We start from the raw sequence: 17656 nt of genomic DNA, 5'->3' as shown, positions 1-17656 counted from the left end.
CCCCGCGCCCCCCCCCCCCCCCCCCTCGCCGGCGCGCGCGCTGCGGCCGTTACCCCGGCGGGCGGGGGGGGCGGGGAGCCGCCAGCGCCTCCTGAGAGAGCGGCGTCGGTGAGGAGCGCGGCCGCCCCGCTGCCCCCGCCGCCGTCTCCCCGGTAACCGGGAGGAATGTTAATGAGCGCTGAGCATTTGACCTCGCTCGGTGCATCCGAGCGTGAGGGCAGCGGGGAGCGCGGCGGCGCCCCTGAGGGGAGCGAGTGGGCGAGCCCCCCCCGCGGCCGCCTGAGGGACCGGACAGTGCCGCGGCCGGAGGGGCGGCCGGGGCCAGCCCGTGGGGGGCGGCCGTCAGGCTGCCCTGGCGCCGGGGAGGCCGGCCCGGGTGCTCCTGTGATACACGGCTCGGGGAACCGGTTCCCGGGCCCGTGGGCGCTGCGTGCCGGAGCGGGCCTGCCATACGCCCCGTTGCCGCAAGCAGATCGCTTCCCTCACCAGTTACCGGGACGAGCAGGGGTGACAGAACTGCCACCACTAGCAGGAGGCCCACCAGCATGTCCCAGTTCTGTGTTGGAAAGGGCTTCCCGCTTGCCAAGTTCCTCACAAGTTGGGTTGGCTTCCCACCGCTCAGGCCTGCAGCCGCCCTGGCAGGCCGTGGGCCCCACCGCACAGACTGCTCCAGAGCTGCCATCGTGCTGGAGTAACTTCAGCCCTTCAGGTGCCTGTAGGCATCTGTATCTCCCTGCTTCTCATCATCCTTTTGGGATTTTTGGATGGCATTTTGTATAGCTTTACAATCTGTATTTAGTGTTCTTCAAAAGTCAGTTCTTCTGCCAGTAACAAATAATCATAAATACTCACTACAAGCAAATACAGATAAATCACGTGAGTAAGCTTTTAGTTGGGATGCCCACTATTTGGAAACAAAAGCTCCCTGAGGAACAGAAGTCTGGCTTGGACAGTTACGTTATCCCCATATGCATCTCTCTCTGATTGCGTGCACTGACTAGCGTCTAGTCAAATGATCCAACTAAATCAAACAACTTCAAACAACTCATCAAAGTCTAAAGTACGTTCAAATCAATAAAATTGCACTGGCACAACCAAAACTTGAAGATTGGCAACTGCACTCATCAGGCCCTTCAGAACCAGAGACAGCGTAAGATCGATGTACCTATGGCACAGCTGAGTGGGGTTATGGAAAACCTTCAAATGCCACAGGCTGGCGACTGGAGGGGCTTCAAGCAGGAATATGACAGTAGCAGCACAGTAGTTTCGAAGCCACCTAACCTAAAAAAAGCAGTAGATTATTAAATGATTGTACATATACCAATGTTGCCTCAGACGGCCAAATTGCTAGTTACTGGAAACCTTTAATTACAGAGGTAGAATGAGTGACATAAAGATTAGGGCGATCTGCAATCCATATGCAGATACAGTACAGAAGGTTTTTTCTATCCAGTATAAAGAATAAAAAAAGATACATTTAAGAGATCTGGTAAGCAACAAAGAAGACTACACAGAATAGAAGATGTCCAAGTAATGGGGGTATTGGGAAACGCCAGTTACAAACAAGATTAGTCAGGGATGTAATGAAAGCTCAACTTGAGCAGAACTACTTAGGTTTTTATGGTTATTGACCACTACAGACAAAATATACTTGACAGAAAGAAACGGCATTTTCTATGCAACAGAATGGCAGGAAAACTGCAGTTTCACTACTTGACACTGAATAGGATGAATTCTGTGTAGATCTGTGCAAGTGTGGAACAAAACGAAGCAGCCAGACATTGAGGACTGCATACAGTTACAGATGGACCATGAAGTGCTGGGAATGTCCTGGGTGAGAAAGCCGGAACAATTCTTCCTGATACATGGACCAGCCAGAAGAGCTGAGCAAAGTACCTGAGTTAGGGTGCTGGAGCTGTTTTTTTCAGTCTTACGGTACAACAGGAGCAGTAATTTAACTCCAGCCTTGTCCTGGATGCAGGCTTCATTCCAAGCAGCCCGAATCGCCAGGCTGGCAGGACAGCACCCTGTTACTGAGTACTGGTGTTGGATTTACCCATGAGTTACCGATTTTCACTGGCTACGCTTTTCCAAAGGTGGCCCCCGCTTCCTTCATGCTATTTTGGCCACTGGCTGAGCCCGCACGCTGCACTCCAGGTGAGGCCAACACAACGAAAACAGAGCTAATGATACACTAACTGGATTTCTACATTTTCCAAGCAAAATACTAATACATGCCAATGTTTATTGGCATGTATTCTTAGCTTAGCATTCACCCGTGAAGTGTTTATTTTATGGCTTATGAACAACTATGACAGCTACTTAGGTTTTGTGTAGAAAATACCTTGATCAGTCCCCAATTAAAAAAAAAATAAATCTCAGCCAATGTTTATGTTTCTGCCCTTAGTGTTTTCATCACAGAAATGTGACCAGTTATATGGCCCAAAGATCCTATTTTTTTTCAAACCAAATACATGCAAGCTAATGTACCATTTTCCAAGATTTTTTTTAAAAGCAATTCTTTTCTTTTAGCACAGACAATTTGAAAAGAGAACTTTAAGCTCAAAAAGCCTGTACACTTTTAAGGGGTCCTTCTACCTACGCGCCCAGGGTTAGCCACCCCTTTGGCCGTGTGGGCAGCCCCGGGGCCACGCGGCGGCACGGCCCGGGGCCACCTTGGCCCTGCCTTTGGTTCTGGGCTGGCAGCCCACGGCCGGGCACGGCGGGGCCTCGCCACCAGCACTGCGCCCGGGGTCCCCTCACGGGAGCGCCGGCACCTGCCCGGGGCCAAGCGCGGCGCCGCCGGCATCTCAAACGATCAAGGGATCAACTAACGGTGGCCCAGCCGGATCCTCCCGGCCCCCAGCCCCCTGACCCCCGGCCCCTAGCCCTGTCCCCTGTCCCCTGATCCCTGATCCCTGCCCCCTGCCGCGCCGCCGTCACGCGGAGCGGGGGAGAGGCACGCGAGCGCCGTCACGTGAGCGCGCGCGCTGACCTACTTTGGGCCAATGGCAGGGCCCGGAGGCGCGGGTGGCCGCGCGCTCCCCCGCTGCGGCGGCGGCTCCTGGCGGGGCCCGCGCTCCCCCGCCCCGCCCCGTGAGCCGCCCCGCCCCCGCCCCGCCCCCGGGCCCCGCAGCACAACGGCGGAACCGGGCGACGCAGCGGGGGCCGTTCCCGGGGCAGCTGGGCTGCGATCCCGCCAGGCGCCCCGACCCGCCAGCTGGGGGGGCGCTGCCGCCGTGCCCCGCTGCCCCCCGGCCCGGCTCGCACCCCGGCGCGCTCCGCTCCCTAACGCGGCCCGTGTCCGTGCGTGCAACGCGGAGTAAGGGCGGAGGCTGTCCCCGCCGAGGCCGTGTGAAACGTTTCCCAGCGGCGCGGGGCTCGGTGCGGGCAGAGCCTGCAGCACCGCGCCCGAGGGACCTGTGCTCCCCGCTGCGCACGGGACACCTCGGTCACGGACCTTTAACCCAGCGCTGCCACCCCCACCCACGCCCTGCGCACCGCATCCGCGCTTCGGTGACCCCACCGCCTCCCTGGGCAGCCTGCTCCACCGCTGGGCCACCCTTCCAGGGAAGGAACGTTTCCAACATCCAACCTGAACCTCCCGCTGCAGCCTGAGCCCGTTCCCCCTTGTCCTGTTGCTTGTTACTCGGGAGGGGAGACGGACGCCCCCCACCTACAGCCCCTGCCCCACAGCTGTGGGGAGCAGTAAGGGCCCCCTGAGTCCCACGCTCTTCCCTACTGCATTTGCACAGCTTGAAACGACTTCTGTTCGGAACCACCTTCTGGAAACGAGACTGCAGTTTTTCTTACCTATACAGAAAGCTTAGGTGACATTGTCTTTGGGGATCCATCTAACCAGTATCTTCCAGGGGACCTACATGTATTTTCTCCATAAACACAGATAAAACTGGGCCAGGAAGGCTGGGCAATAATCACGGCTTAGCGGAAATGCTGACACTGCCAGGCGGAAGGATGCCTGCTCCTGTGGGGGAAGACAGGTCTGTTGCAGTCACCTTGTAACCTAGAGCTCCACATGCATTTAAATCTAGACTGGTCTGAAGAATCCAGCCCTTTCCTCTGCCCGCCTCATCCTGTCTGTTCCAGGGTTAAACAGGAGCCAGTACTGTACGTGCAGTCGGAGAAGCCTCTCAAACCTGAGCAAAACTTCCCTGATCAGGTATGCATACGGTCGCAGCTGGGCTGCTGATGTCACCAAATTCCTCTGTTAGGTTGTTTTCTTTTAAATATGTCCTGTGCGGAGAAAAGCACTACAAAAGCAGGGGGATGGATAACAAGCTACAAGGCGGAGAGGATAAATAATACAGGAGAACAAGCTTTTGGGTCAGGCACAGGACAGACTGGAAAAGCAAATGCTTCCCAGTACCTTAAATAGCTACTGGTTTATTGGTAGTGAGCCCCATCTCAGCCCTTTAGGAGCCAAAGTGATGGATGAAAGGACTGAGTGAGATGCACAGAAAACCAGAGAGAATCTGAGAATTTGAAGAGGCTCAAGATTCAGCCTTTGTTTTAGTTCTAATTCATCCTAAACCAGTGAAATGATCCCAGATTGGCCTCAGATGGTGGCACATCTCCAGCTATATTTAACACAGAACTCAGAAGTACATAAAAAGCCACATGAGGATGTTCAGATACCCACACCCTACGTGGAGCTAAAAAGCAGCAGCTTTTGAAGAGAAGGTTGAGAAGCACCAAGGAGCAAAGTCTGCCCTCCACTTCCTTCATCGTCGCAGAGGTTCTGGAAGTAGCCCTTGCTTGCCTTTCCAAGTGAAAGCTGCTACCAACAGTGCTAAATTATTTAAAAATTGATGTTTATTGCTCATGTGGCGTGCAGCTGAGCGAGTTGCTGTGGCTCCTTGCAAGAGGAAAAATGCTTGTTGAATGAACCATGATCTGCCCCCGCCTCACTTTATTTTTTTATTTTATTTATTATTATTTTTGTTAGGTTTAATTGAATGTGGGAGAGACAGGTTTGGAACTGCTTTTGGCTGATGGCAGAGGAACTTCTCTTAAGTAATCTGGAGCGGTTCCAAAAGGCATTCCAGTTCTCAGAAAAATAGGTATTACTAGTCATTGCTTATATGCTATGAGTTGAAAGATTAATAATTTTCTCTGCCAAGGTTTGCAGTCAGCCTTTACCATGACAGTAGATCAAATGCATGTACTTGCCTGGGCAGCTGACCTGATTTGAACTCAGCAAGTGTTACTCTCAGTGATGACTACAGTTTTGGAACAAACACTCTGCTATGCTTTTTAAAGCAACCTTAGCCTTGTAAAGCATTAACCAGCCTCTCAAGCCTGCTTCAAGCACCTAGTGCCCTCGGTGCCTTGGCAAATTGTTTAGACCCAGTAGGTGTAAGCAGCCAGATGACAGAACTGGATTGAGACTAGCGATAAGGGAGTAGATGGCCTGTTTTGCCGGCAGACCTTCCCCTGAATAAGGACAACTCCCAGCTGGTGCCAATGGGAGAAACAACTTGATCCTTCCATTTATTCCTCTATGCTCCGTTCCTCTTCCTGTCTCACTTTTGGCTTGCATGCTGCAGAAAGACAGTTAGAAATAGCTGTTCTTACATGCTCAGGCTGTTTGATTTTGGAAGTTGGCATTGGTTTTACTGGAGATAGAAGAGCACCCACGAGCACAGAATAAAACAGCCCATCCCCAGGCAGAGCTGTAACAGGAGGGAGGAGTGAAAGGTGCAGGAGCTGAGCATCTCCTCCTTATTCAGAGTTTCTATTGAAGTCAATGACCCAGATTTCTCTGACTTCAAATGGCTGTTTTCAGAGTGCTTGCCGGAGGCAGGGTGCTGGGGAAGGTCAGGCACAATGCAGCCTGATGCATTCTGCATGCATAGGCTTATCAGATCTGGATCTGTAGAACTTGGTGCTGAAAACCCATGTTCTTCAAGGAGGTCTGTGAAACTCACTGAATTGACTAGTACCCCCCCAAGCTTCAGGCTTGCAAGGTTGCCCTGAATTGGGATCTCCTTCTGTCCTGTACTTCTGTGATCAGTTCTGTGACATCCACCCTGCTCCCAGGTTTCCCTCTGTAAAAAAAAAAAATAATAAAAAAAAAAATTGCAGAAACCCCAAACTAGTTTTCGATCCCATGGGCTTAGATTAAGAAAACAGAAACATGGTAAACCTCTCTTATCTTTGGCAAGAAAGCCTGGCCTTCTGCAGAAAGCTGGGAAAATCCCTACAGACAAAAATCAGGCTTCTAAACATAAAGGCATTAAAGTCATGCTATGTCCCCTTGACAAAAGAATCATTGTTAACTGCACATATTTCAGAAGAGCAGCAAGTGGTGCAGAAATGAACACTATTAATCTGTATGCAGTTCATCCTGCAGGTTTAGATTCATGAAGACTCGTAGATGAGACTGGTTTTGGGTCGTGCCCTCCCCCCCCTTTTTTTTAATGTACTCCCAGTTACAGGTAGCAGCAAAGCAGGTTCCCAGTGCTGCTGTCAGCCAGCAGTCCCCTTCCCTAGCCCAGCCAGGGGGATTCTCCTAAATTATTGTCTCTCGTGTGGCCCATTTCATTCTCTTTAAATCTCTCATCAGAACTTTCAGTTGGAAACTAGTTGCTATCTCAGTATCAGAACAGGCACATTGAATATGTTGAAGATGAGTGTACCCGGCTTCCCAGGTTTTTGGAAACCTGCTTATGCAAGTATCATAATGCAACACAGAGACAGTAACAATGAACACTGTCTTAAGAGGCAAATGTACCCTGGATTCCGTGCATATATCTCCCTACTTTATTTGATACAGAAAGCCTGATTAGTTCTGTAAAGATTACAGTTTAAAAGGGCTTGGAAAAAATGGAGTATTAGTAACTTGGATATTTTAATGTATATTCAAACGTGGAATCACCTTTACTGATACAGAGCATCCCAAAGCTGGATTTCAGTCGTATGACTGTTTATCAAAAGAAAAAGGAGGTATTTTCCCAGAATCATATGTTGGCTTTGTCTTACCAGTGTCCAGGGCTGCCGCGTGCTGTGACGCAGGATGGAGCAGCTGCACACTGGGGATTGTGCTCTGAGGGAAAGGAACGGATTCGGAGTGTTCAAACTGTGAGTCCTCCTACCTCTCCTTTCCGCTGGGCTCAGCAGCTCTGCAAAAGTCCTGCTGCCTGTTTTATCTTCTGAAGGATTAGATTAATTGCTAACATCTCCTGCGAGGACAGATGTGTACAGAAAAGACGTACAACAGAAGAGATGCATCATATTTGCCATTTCAAACAGCATTCAGCTTCGTAAAGTTGTTTTTATGCATTGAAGTGAAAGGTTTCAGTTAGTTGGGACGAATACGACGATAGCTGGCAGCTGTATTATAATAACCCTTCGATAAACGTGCGGACACAAGGAAGCACAGAAGCATTGCTATTGTTTGTTGCTTAATTCTGTCTTTGACTTTATTTTTTAATGCCAAGTTTTCTTTTAAAGTTATCTGCTCTGATCTGCAGTGATGTGGGTGCATAACTGACTGTATTTGGACTGAAGATATTCTTGTCTGTATGTTTTCGTGGCCAGGCGTTTAGAATTTAAACTATATCAAAAGCATCAGGCAGAAAGTTGTACTGAAAATATCAGACATAACTAGTTTAATATTATACCAGCTTTGTATTATTTTTATTCCCATTCATTTTTAAATCTTTTTTTTAAAAAAAAAAATCTTTAATTAATTTCCTTGCAGAGTAAGTTGTTTTTGAAGGCTCACAACTAGCATTTTCATAGGCAGTCTTTTGGTTTTTGGGGTTGTTTTTTTAAGCTGCCAAAGGGCACAAACATACTTACAGTTTTCTGCAGCCATCTGACAGCATGTATACAAGGAAATAAAGATGTCCTCCTCCTGTATTTTCCCTTAAATGGCTTTGACCTGGAGAATACATTATGTTGATTGGCATGAGAAAGAAGGCTGTGATCTTGTTTTTACTGTTTGTTATAGCAGTTTCAAACTTATCAAAGGAAGAAATAGAGGCTTTTTGGATGGCTGCTTGCCAACATCACTGATCAGAATTTTAATGAGATTTTTCTTTTCAAGGGCCAAATTAGGTCTAATTAACAATATATAAAGCAAATGTATAATGCCATAAAAGGCATGCAGCCTACTGCATATAGAATGTGTTTCAATCTCTTTACAAATAGAAATGTTGAACAAAATACACATTCTTATGCTGTTTTAAATATATGCCAACTTTTTTTTTTTTAACTGTTATGCCTTAATTAACAAATTGCCTTTAGAAAATGTGGTCCTAGACTTTTATAATAATTTTGACACCTCTGAAGGGGATGCAGGTGCTTATGGCTGGACCCCCCATATGATTTCCATTCACTTTGACACAGACCCCTGAAAACCCCCGTCTGACACATGCTGCTGTCACAGTGACAGTGTGAGCTGGGCCCTGATACTTCCCCTAAGTGCTCCGATTGCCATCATCACATCTTTGGATGGACCATGTGTTCCTGTTTATGGGCTGGTTAACTAGCCTGCAGCTCCCATTTCCCAACTATCACAAAAGGCACGGTTATATTTAGTCTACACACACTGGTTTTCCTCCAAGCATTTAAGACAGAAAATGATTAACAACTACAGAACGTCATCCTCAAAACACAGGGCTGTTTCTTCCCCCAAAGTGTATTTTGTGCAAAGAGGGGTAAACCCAAAGGACTTCTCCTTCCCCCCTGCAAGACTGTGTTGTTATTTATGATACCGTAGTTCAGTTCTCTCCTGATCTGGCTTATCTGTTCCGCATGAATATTTCAAAAAAGGAAAGCATCTTTAATCAGAGTTGGTCAGATGCAGCTTAATGCAATTAAACAAAGTACAGAATCGCAGCTTCTGCCTAAACAAGCCATTTTATTCACATACTGAAACCACTAACCAGGAAGTCTCTTGCAAAGCCTTTTTCCAAATTTCATGTTTAGTAAACAAATCTCAGTTCTTTATCCCAGGTAAATCAATATCTCCTCTGATTCATTTAGCTCATGAAACTAAAGATGAATAGCAGCAGTAACAATGTGGGTAAAAAACCCACCAAAGCACACCAGAACAGAACGAAAGCGAAAATCAAAACAAGTACCCACGTTTGCACCAACTCCAGGTCATCATTTCTAGTAGAATTGGGTTGAAGTGTTCAGAACACTCGAGCAGGACTTTAAGTGTTGCTGTGGACCAGGTTTATCTGGAAAGCTGTAACTAGAGTTTATGCTAATAGTAGTATCTGGAGTTACTAAGATAGTCTATCAACTGACTATTAGCTTTGGAGTAACATTGGACATATTCTACATAAGCTTAAAGAGCCATTTCAGATGTGTATTTCTTGAAGCGTGTAAATAAATATATTCACAGCAATTTTAAGGAAAGAGCCAAACCACAGGGCAGAGGGAGTCAGAATCATTTTGCATCTGTTACAACACTCAGGATGATGTTTTGGTTGATTTATAGTGGAAATATTTGTTTTTCAGCTGGAATTGTGGTAACTCGGAACAGATGTTCACAGCAATGTTGGAATACTGTCTTACCCGTGCTTCGCTGTTAAATCAAGTGCTGTTACACATTTAATCTAGGAAAAAATTAATATACTGTGAAATTACTAATCTCACGAAACATACATAGTAATATGATTCCAATTTTATTATCTTTCCATTTCATCAGACTCTCAAGATATATAATAACGCATGCAAAAAACTACCGAAGCCACTAGATTTCATCTGTTTTGTGACCCTGGGTGGAGGAGAGGTGCTAGTCTATTACTATTTTTTTTTCCAAAGGCTTGTAATGTTGACCCACTCAGCTTTCTGACTTTTTTCCACCTTCACTGAACCAAGGAATATTTAAACAAGGGAAGCAAAAAAGGTTCTTCGTTATTTGTATCTCCTAAAAGTCATAAAGAATTCAGTATATTATTTTTTTTTAAAAAGTTCTATTTATATCACTTAAAGGCCTTGACTACAGAGCAGCCACAAATACAATACTCTTTTCCCCACTGATTTCCTCCTGTCCCTCAACATTTAGCTAGCAAAGGAGAGGGAGGGCTCCCGAGCTCAGCAGCTCTTCTGTCAGCGTGGAGAGGCTGCCTGGTTTTCCCTTCCCTTTTTGCCAAGGGAGGCAAGCTACAGCTCCTCTCCAAGCACAAACACCCAGAGCTATTTGCTGATGCAAATTCCAGATTGCCAGCAGAGCTCTGCCTGATGTCTTTACCTTATGAGGTCTGTTGTTTCTTCTAGGAACTTCCAGATACTCCAGTGCAATGTCCTTGCTTCCCAGGAAAGACCCAAATAGGCTGGCATGCAGCAGTTTAATGATTACCCCATTCACGGCTACTTTTCTTTCCAGGCGGTATCACTTTATTCTTAACGGCCGATAGCACAGGCAGCATCAGAGAGGGGCCAGTGACTTGTTCCTGTGCTGAAGTAAATATTTTGAATTACAATTATGGCATTAAGCTTTTAAAGCTGTACACAGAGATGTTTCCACACCGACTTCATGCACTTATAATGATGCACGCTGATGTGCTCAGCCTGGGGCGTGCTGCCTGCTGCCGGGGGTATGATGCTGCCAGGGGTACGATGCTGCCGGGGTACGATGCCCAGCTCAGGGCTCTGCTGGCAGCAGCGCGGTGGTTAGTGCATGGTGCCATGGCTGAGAAAGGGAGAGCAGAGCTTGTGGAGCATGGCTTCCTGGGGCCTCAGCTGTTTTACCCTGGCATTTCATCCTGAGAGATGCACCATTAACACTGGAAGAAGTAGAACCTCAGTACAAGCTTGTTGTACAAATGCAGATTTTACCAGAATATATCCTGTGCAAGCTTAATATTTATAGTGGTGACATGAGTCACCTTCTTAGATATCATGGATACAGCATTTCATCCGCTAACTCCATGAAGTACAATCAGCTTTTCACAGAATTTTGCACTTGCACTTGTACAACCAAATGATTGTTCTGCTCCTCGGGGCATTCCTTCCTCTCTGTCCTGCTGAGAACTGGGGCCAACAGGCACTGAAATGCCTCTATGGCCAAGAACCTTCCATGCAACAGAAACAAAACTTCAACTGCTGCAGACTTCTAGACATGACTTTTTGGAACATTTCTCTGATGCTTTGCTCAGACATGCAGCGTCATTATTTTATCTTGGTCATTCTTTGACTTGCCAACTGATATATTATGTGAGTTCTTCCTTGGAAGAGCTGTTCCTTCTGCACGCAGGGCCACATTGTCTCAGCCTCTGAATTCCCTTGAGCAGTGGGCGTTAGACCCGGGCACCCCAGATACCAGAGTGCGCGGCTCCCACAGCTGTCTCCATCCTGCACTCCTGGTCGTGGGTCTGAGACATGTATTCCATCTCAATCTGTTTACAATATTTGTAACAATATTTGGGTTTTAAGCTACAGGGCACCTCAGGACTGAGGCCCCAGCTGGGTGTGAAGAGCTGTGCAACAGCACTGAAAGGCACAGACCGAAATGTGATGTTTATCAAACACGTGGTCCGGGAGTTTTCATCACTGGAAATTATCTGTGTGCTACCACATAGAAAAGTTCGGAAACATTTTTTTAATACTGTGTTTGAAGAATAAAATTTTCTTCTGACTTCAACCTTTACACCTGATCTGCAGCCTTGACTGACCAAGACAGTTCAGCACAGGGGTTAAAGCACCCGGCTGGTGACTGGTGCTCATCGCCCCGGCCTCTGCCACCGCTTGCTGCATGACCTTGGGTGAGTCACTCGGTTTCTGTCCATCAGGGTTGTCTTGCTCGCTGTCCTTGTTCACTGCAGAGGCAGGTAGGAGGATTTTAGGAGTAACATCTGTATTCCAGGTGAATATTTGCAGGACTTAGCTGTGTGATTTCGTATGTAAATAAGGTAATGAGGTCTGTTATGACATGGACAGATTGCAAGCCTCTTGTACTCGACAGCCAGGTCCTTGTTTCCAGTAGTAAGTCCTGTGGCAGCACACTGTATTCCTCTGACCCTCTCAGTAACATCCTCTGGTTGCTCTCTCAAGCCCTGTTAATGAGCTGCTGAGAGGCCGTGAGATGGCATCTGCTTAGTAACAGAGTTGGTATTGATCTCAGCTATTGCAGATCTCCCCACCTTGCCAGCACAGACAAACAGGCTGATAATTGCTTGTCATAAGACATCTGAACTGCAGAGTTTGAGGGTTTGATCCTGCTGCATGCTGAGCGGCTGTTGGGAACTGAGCCTTCCTCAGCCCATCAGGGTGGGTAAAGGCTGCTGGACCAGTCTGGCTTGGGCAGGGAACCTGTGCAAGATACTTTCCCCCAAGAAAACACCTGGATTACTCTGGGTTACTAATAGGCGAGACTAGTTTGCTTAGGAGTTGCACTGAGGTCCTTTGGAAGTCAGTCAAAGGCTTTATTATACTAAGATTAGTAGCTCATGAGTAATCTCTACTAGAAGAATGTACTCTCACTAGGCTGTTGAAATTTCTCAGGTGCAATACCTCACTGCCACATAGAGTGGTTTTTAAAATCAAAGAAATCTGGGGAAATGTTGCATTTGTGGCACAAGGGTCAGAAATGGGTCTGCTGTGGTCCATGCCACTGTCTTTTTTGGAAAGATAACACTGGCTTTATTATAAATGTAGGATTTGCTGTAAAGCTGAAGATGCTTGAAAATTTTTAAAAGAAGTAAAATATGCATGAGTTCACAGGAGAGGATTTTGTAGCTCTAACACACATTGCAGCTACAGACACAAAATTTTGTGCTTTTGGTTCATTTAGAGAAGACATGTTTCAGCACTCAGAGACACCCTTATGATAAGGCATCAGCACACAGCACTAATGAGAGTTTGCAAATCAACTGAGAAAAATAATTTGAAACTTTCCAGTTTTATAACAGATAACAGGAGATGTGATTTCTTTTCAATATTTATAACAGTCCCCTCAAAATTAAAAAGCATCAGCCTGATTTAGCTTTCTTCCAGGTTGTAGGTGCTCCAGGGGAGTAACTGCTGTTCCTTAGCAGAGGACGCTGCACACAGAGCATGCTGACAGCCTGTTCCTGGCCATCCCCGCACAGAGCGAGGGTGTCACAAAGGGTGGCAGGAGCTATTCCGAGCTGGTGCCTCCTCCAAAGTCACTTCCCTTTCATTCAGGAATGTTTGTGGGGTTTTTTTTTTCTTCTGCTCCAATAGCTGCCATTCCCTGTTGCAAAGCAAGATGCCAGCAAGGTTTTCTGCAGCAGAATTTTGCTCTGCTAGAGCCCTGTGTGAGAGCAGCTCAGGTTTCCCTGTCCCTTGGTTTTCAGGCACTGTTTTCCAGCTGTTCACGCAGCTGCCAGCCAGACCAGAACAGCCTGGCACCCACCAAATCCACCGCAATGTTGCCGCTGGGTTTTTCAAAAGAGGTAAAATTTCACTCTGGCTCTGGATCTTAACCAAAGCAGATGAGGTTTAGTGGCTTCCCCTTGTCCCTCAGTATTTGGGCAATAAGGATAACGTTTGCCTGCCTTGAAAACTACGGAGGAACGATGGCGTTCCCATGAGAACAGCCTTGTTATGAACGCAGGGGAGGCTTCCCTGGAAATGTGGTACCATTCCAAGCGGTGACTCCAGGGAGAAGTCTGCTAGCAGCCTTTTCATCTTCTCTGCACCCTGACTCATGAATATACATAGGGCAAGTGGGAGCTGCAGATGAAAAGCGGCTGGGACCCATGTTGCTGTAGAGCTGTGGATCTTCCCGGGCATCCGCCGTAATTGGCTCCCCTCCTCCTGAGCTACCCGGTGGTTCAGCAGGTGTTCCAGCACCTCCCCGAAGGGAGCTGGCGCAGCCCGTCGCACCAGTGCGCTAGAGCAGCTCCGGCTGATTTTAGGTCACTTTAACAGCAAAGCAGAGGGACCGGGCAGCTCTGCTCCCGCTCCGAGCCCAACGGCAGGCAGCAGCTCGCTTGGGATCTGGCTTCAAGGAAGGCTTGAATCTACTGGAATCCCACTGTTATCTATGATTTTAACAAGTACCCTACCTCCCCAAACGGTGTGAAGTGGCACACAGCTATCACGGCTGAGGTTCTTATCCAGAATCTGTGTGTAGATGTGCGATAGTCTTAAAGATCTTGACAGGTTAACTTTCAAGAAAATGTCTTGTTAGGGAATAGTCTCTACTAGCAATTACCATGCTTTTATCTGTAGCTGTCAATGCCCTGTAAAAAGAGGCTGTTATTCCTATTTCATAGAAGAAACAGATGTTCTGGGGATGTCTGAATAGATTTAACACAGAAATTGCATGCCTAAAAGGTGTTCTAGAAAATCCCATCATTATCACATGACTGATTTTATTCAGTGCACCCAGGAATTCAGCTGCTCTGCTGGTTGTGCTTTGCTTCTCTTCATATTTGTTTTAAAGCAATAGTTTTGCTTTGAAGTTTTCATTTTTCTTGCCTTCTGGGGCAGAGGAGGAGCTGAAAAGAGACTACTGTAATTTTCTTTTTGAGGCAAACTTTCAGGTAGGGATTTATTTGAAACTTCTTGAGGTTTAATTTGGTTTTGTGATCAAGAGACAGCGAAGTCACATTTGTGAAATCCAATTAGGCTGCAGCTCTGGCAGGGCCACATGACATAAGGCATGTACATCCATCTGACCCCGTCCTTCCCTGCTCTTAAAGCCTTCAGCCTCCACGGCAGAGCCGTGCTGCTTATCTCAGGTATTTGGGATTACTGCAAACTCAGTTTACCTGCTCAAGAGTGGTCAGAGCGGCAGCCTTTCCCCTGGGAACATGGCAGAGGACAGGGGCCTGGCAGCTGAGAACTGCTTCACTCCAGGGGATCCATCGGCGCTGGGCAGGGCGAGAGGAGAGCTACAGACGGATGTTGTGTTGGCACCAGTACCTGAACAACTACCGAATGCAGATAGTGCAGAGGAGGGGAGGCTGTGCTGTGGCCCTGGTTTCAGCCAGGAACTACAGGCAATTCTGTGCATGTCTCTACTCATTCAACCTTCCTGCCTGGAGCTAGAGTTTGTCAGTACCTTTACAGAGCAAACATTTATTTTTTGGACTGAGGACTTTCCACTACAAGAAGCCAAAAGTTGTTAGTGCAAGAAAGAGCTTACCTGGTAACAAGCCTGTCTCAGGAACCAGCTCTCGTGCACTCAAGGAGGTGATGATGCACCCAACTGCATGCCACGGTCCTCACTCCCAGCTGCAGAGTCCTTTGGCTTGCCATTCCCTTCTGGCTAGAGAAAAAAAAAAAAAAACAAAAAAACAAAACCCCAAAACCTAGATACTTTCTACTTCTCCTTACTTGGAGAGCAGTAATTTCTCTCAGCCAGCTCAGAAATCAAATTGCTAATTACCCTGCTGTGCTGCTCACCTCTCTGGGCGATAGTTGTCCCTGGCCTGGAGGAGTCCTCTTGTAGCACCCACTACTTGTTTTCTTTCCCGTAGCAAAACTTCATTCCTGATGGCTAACAAGTTTTCTTGTAAGAGGGAATCTATATTTTCATGAATCGGTGAACTTCCTAAGGCCTTTTGCTTCGCTTTCCTGAAATTGTTCACTTCTAAGCAGATTCATTTCTGTACACCGAACAGTCGGGACAAGCAACGACAGCAAACCCGGGCTGCAACAGCCCTCCCAGTTTGGTACCAAGCACCAGTTCTGTACCTCTGAGCACAACAGCAAACCAGACTTTTCCATTATCTTCAGCCAGCTGCAGGACTTCCCTGTTGGTGTACTTGACTTTGACTTGATTTTTGGGTTTTGTGTCACTCACTGCAGGACTCTCAATGGTTATCGCAACGCCAGAGCCTGTATTACAGTGCTGCTTCAGCATCTGAAGGCAGAACGGGTTAAGCGTATGCATCAGCGTTTAGGCTCAGGTGACTGGATTGCATTCCCAAAGATGAGCAGATGGAGAAATGAGTGAGATGAGATTAACTGCATTGACATGTTTTCCTTTAAGAACAAAATGACTCCTTTTGGTTGTATCTTTCCAACAGCCGAATAACAAGACAGTCACACTTCAACACTGTTGGCGTCCTGTTTCCTGTTCCTCTGTATCTTAATTATTTACAACACTTTTGCATTTAATTTGAAGGAATAATGTTGTGAGAGTGACAGGCAGCTTTCTTAATGGGCTTCTCTGCTCCTGCTCGTGCCATGACATCAATTACATACAGTTGTCTTTCACTCGGAACATGTAACCCCCATGGTGGCTAATTACAGTATCTACCATTAGGGTCCTCAATGGCACAGACCGGAGATGAAAAAGCCTGCTGCTTGGGGACAGAAAGTGTCGCCATCCCTGGAGAGCTCCGTGTTCCTGCTTTTCTCAGCCCATTGGAGTTGGAAAGGAATGGTGATGCATTACCAGCCTTTCAAGTGAAAATGAAAACGTTAGAAGGAACCCCAATGCTTTGCCTTTCCTAAGATCCTTTCTCTTTCCTGTATCAGCGCTACTGTGGTTAAATTTTATTTTAGGCTGCAAACATAATTTTATTTCTTTTTCCATTTTAATCATACTTTTTAATAAGTTCTCTTCATGTACAAGAGCAAGGATTGTTCTTGATGACAATAATAATTGAGCCATACAGAAATATTGACTGCCTAATAGCTAAAGAGCAGGGTACTTAAAAAGAGATTAAGACATTTTGGATCCATGTGTGGCTTTTGGGGGTCAGGGTGAAACTGTGACTTATTCAAAGCAGTGACAAAACTACCGATTTTTCACAGTTTGCTTTGAGTCAAGAAGCCTGGGAATCAAACCGGTATCCCCCATAATGAGTCTTGAGAAAATGGATTCTTCCTTGTCAAGATGAGGGATCATTTCAGCAAACTCCCCGTTTGCAGCCCACAGTGAATCATAAGGCATCGTCTAGTTGCAGTTCAGCATCTCTATTCATCGGTATCTTTCATGACTTGAAGGAAGAATATAGCTTATGGATGTTTTGGAAAAGGTGCTGGACTAAATTCTGTGAGTCTTGAGCGCCACTGTAACTACTAAACAGAGCTTTGTCCTTTCTGTTACGCTGAGAATAGCAGAACCTAGAAGATACATATGCTCTAATGCAAGAAAATACCCTCAGACAGGAGTTAACCCTATACATGTTTAAGCTCAGCTAATCCTGGAAGTTGTAAATGGTGATCCTTACCATACACATCAGATCAAATATGGCCTTAGGGCTTCAGGGACAGAATTTGCAGGGGACACACTAACCTCCCAAAACGTAACTGGGAGCAGGAGGGATAAAGATTTTTTTTCATCTAGTCTCTTTAAATTTAACCAGTTTGGGTTTAGCCCAGATACTGTACCACAGAGACAGAATCATTACTGGTTATTAGATTTCAACATCCCATCCTCATATTTGGAAACATGAGGCTCTATTTGCAACAGATTTTGGCCCATTCAGTTTTTTTGAATGATATGACTTAACGATGAATGATACAAAACTCATTGCATCTTTGTGGGAAGAGAATTCAATACTATTATCTTGTAATAAAATAACTTACCTGTAAAGAGTGATATGAACATATCAACTTATTAAATCCATGGCAACATCAGCCACTGTTTGGGGGAAAAAATGTAGGATGAGCAAAAAATAATCAAACAACCAAAAGATATCAACAGGATCCGGACAGTACAAGCTGTGAGGTGGCTGGTATTTTTAGTATG

The 17656-nt window shown here is 46.5% G+C and overlaps 1 protein-coding gene across 11 annotated transcripts in view; it reads right to left on the bottom strand.

The window, feature by feature from the left end:
- Window positions 1-4811: 4811 nt before the first annotated feature.
- STXBP4 (syntaxin binding protein 4) overlaps window positions 4812-17656 on the bottom strand; it is a 90015-nt gene continuing 77170 nt past the window's right edge. For 5 of the 11 annotated variants that reach the window (XM_080394423.1, XM_080394430.1, XM_080394432.1 and 2 more), the window contains one exon: window positions 4812-17548. Coding sequence is in view for 2 of the 11 variants with exons in the window: in XM_080394432.1 (XP_080250558.1) it covers window positions 17542-17548 (7 nt within the window). In the remaining 9 variants the exon portion in view is untranslated. The remainder of the gene's footprint in view (window positions 17549-17656) is intronic. The other 6 variants (XM_080394428.1, XM_080394422.1, XM_080394426.1 and 3 more) reach the window with 6 other exon arrangements.

The sequence above is a fragment of the Falco punctatus genome, assembly GCF_963210335.1.
Source record: "Falco punctatus genome assembly, chromosome: 1".
In the NCBI taxonomy this organism is placed as follows: domain Eukaryota; kingdom Metazoa; phylum Chordata; class Aves; order Falconiformes; family Falconidae; genus Falco; species Falco punctatus.
The sequence above is the reverse complement of the archived record's forward strand: the minus strand, read 5'-3'. Positions and strand labels throughout refer to the sequence as shown.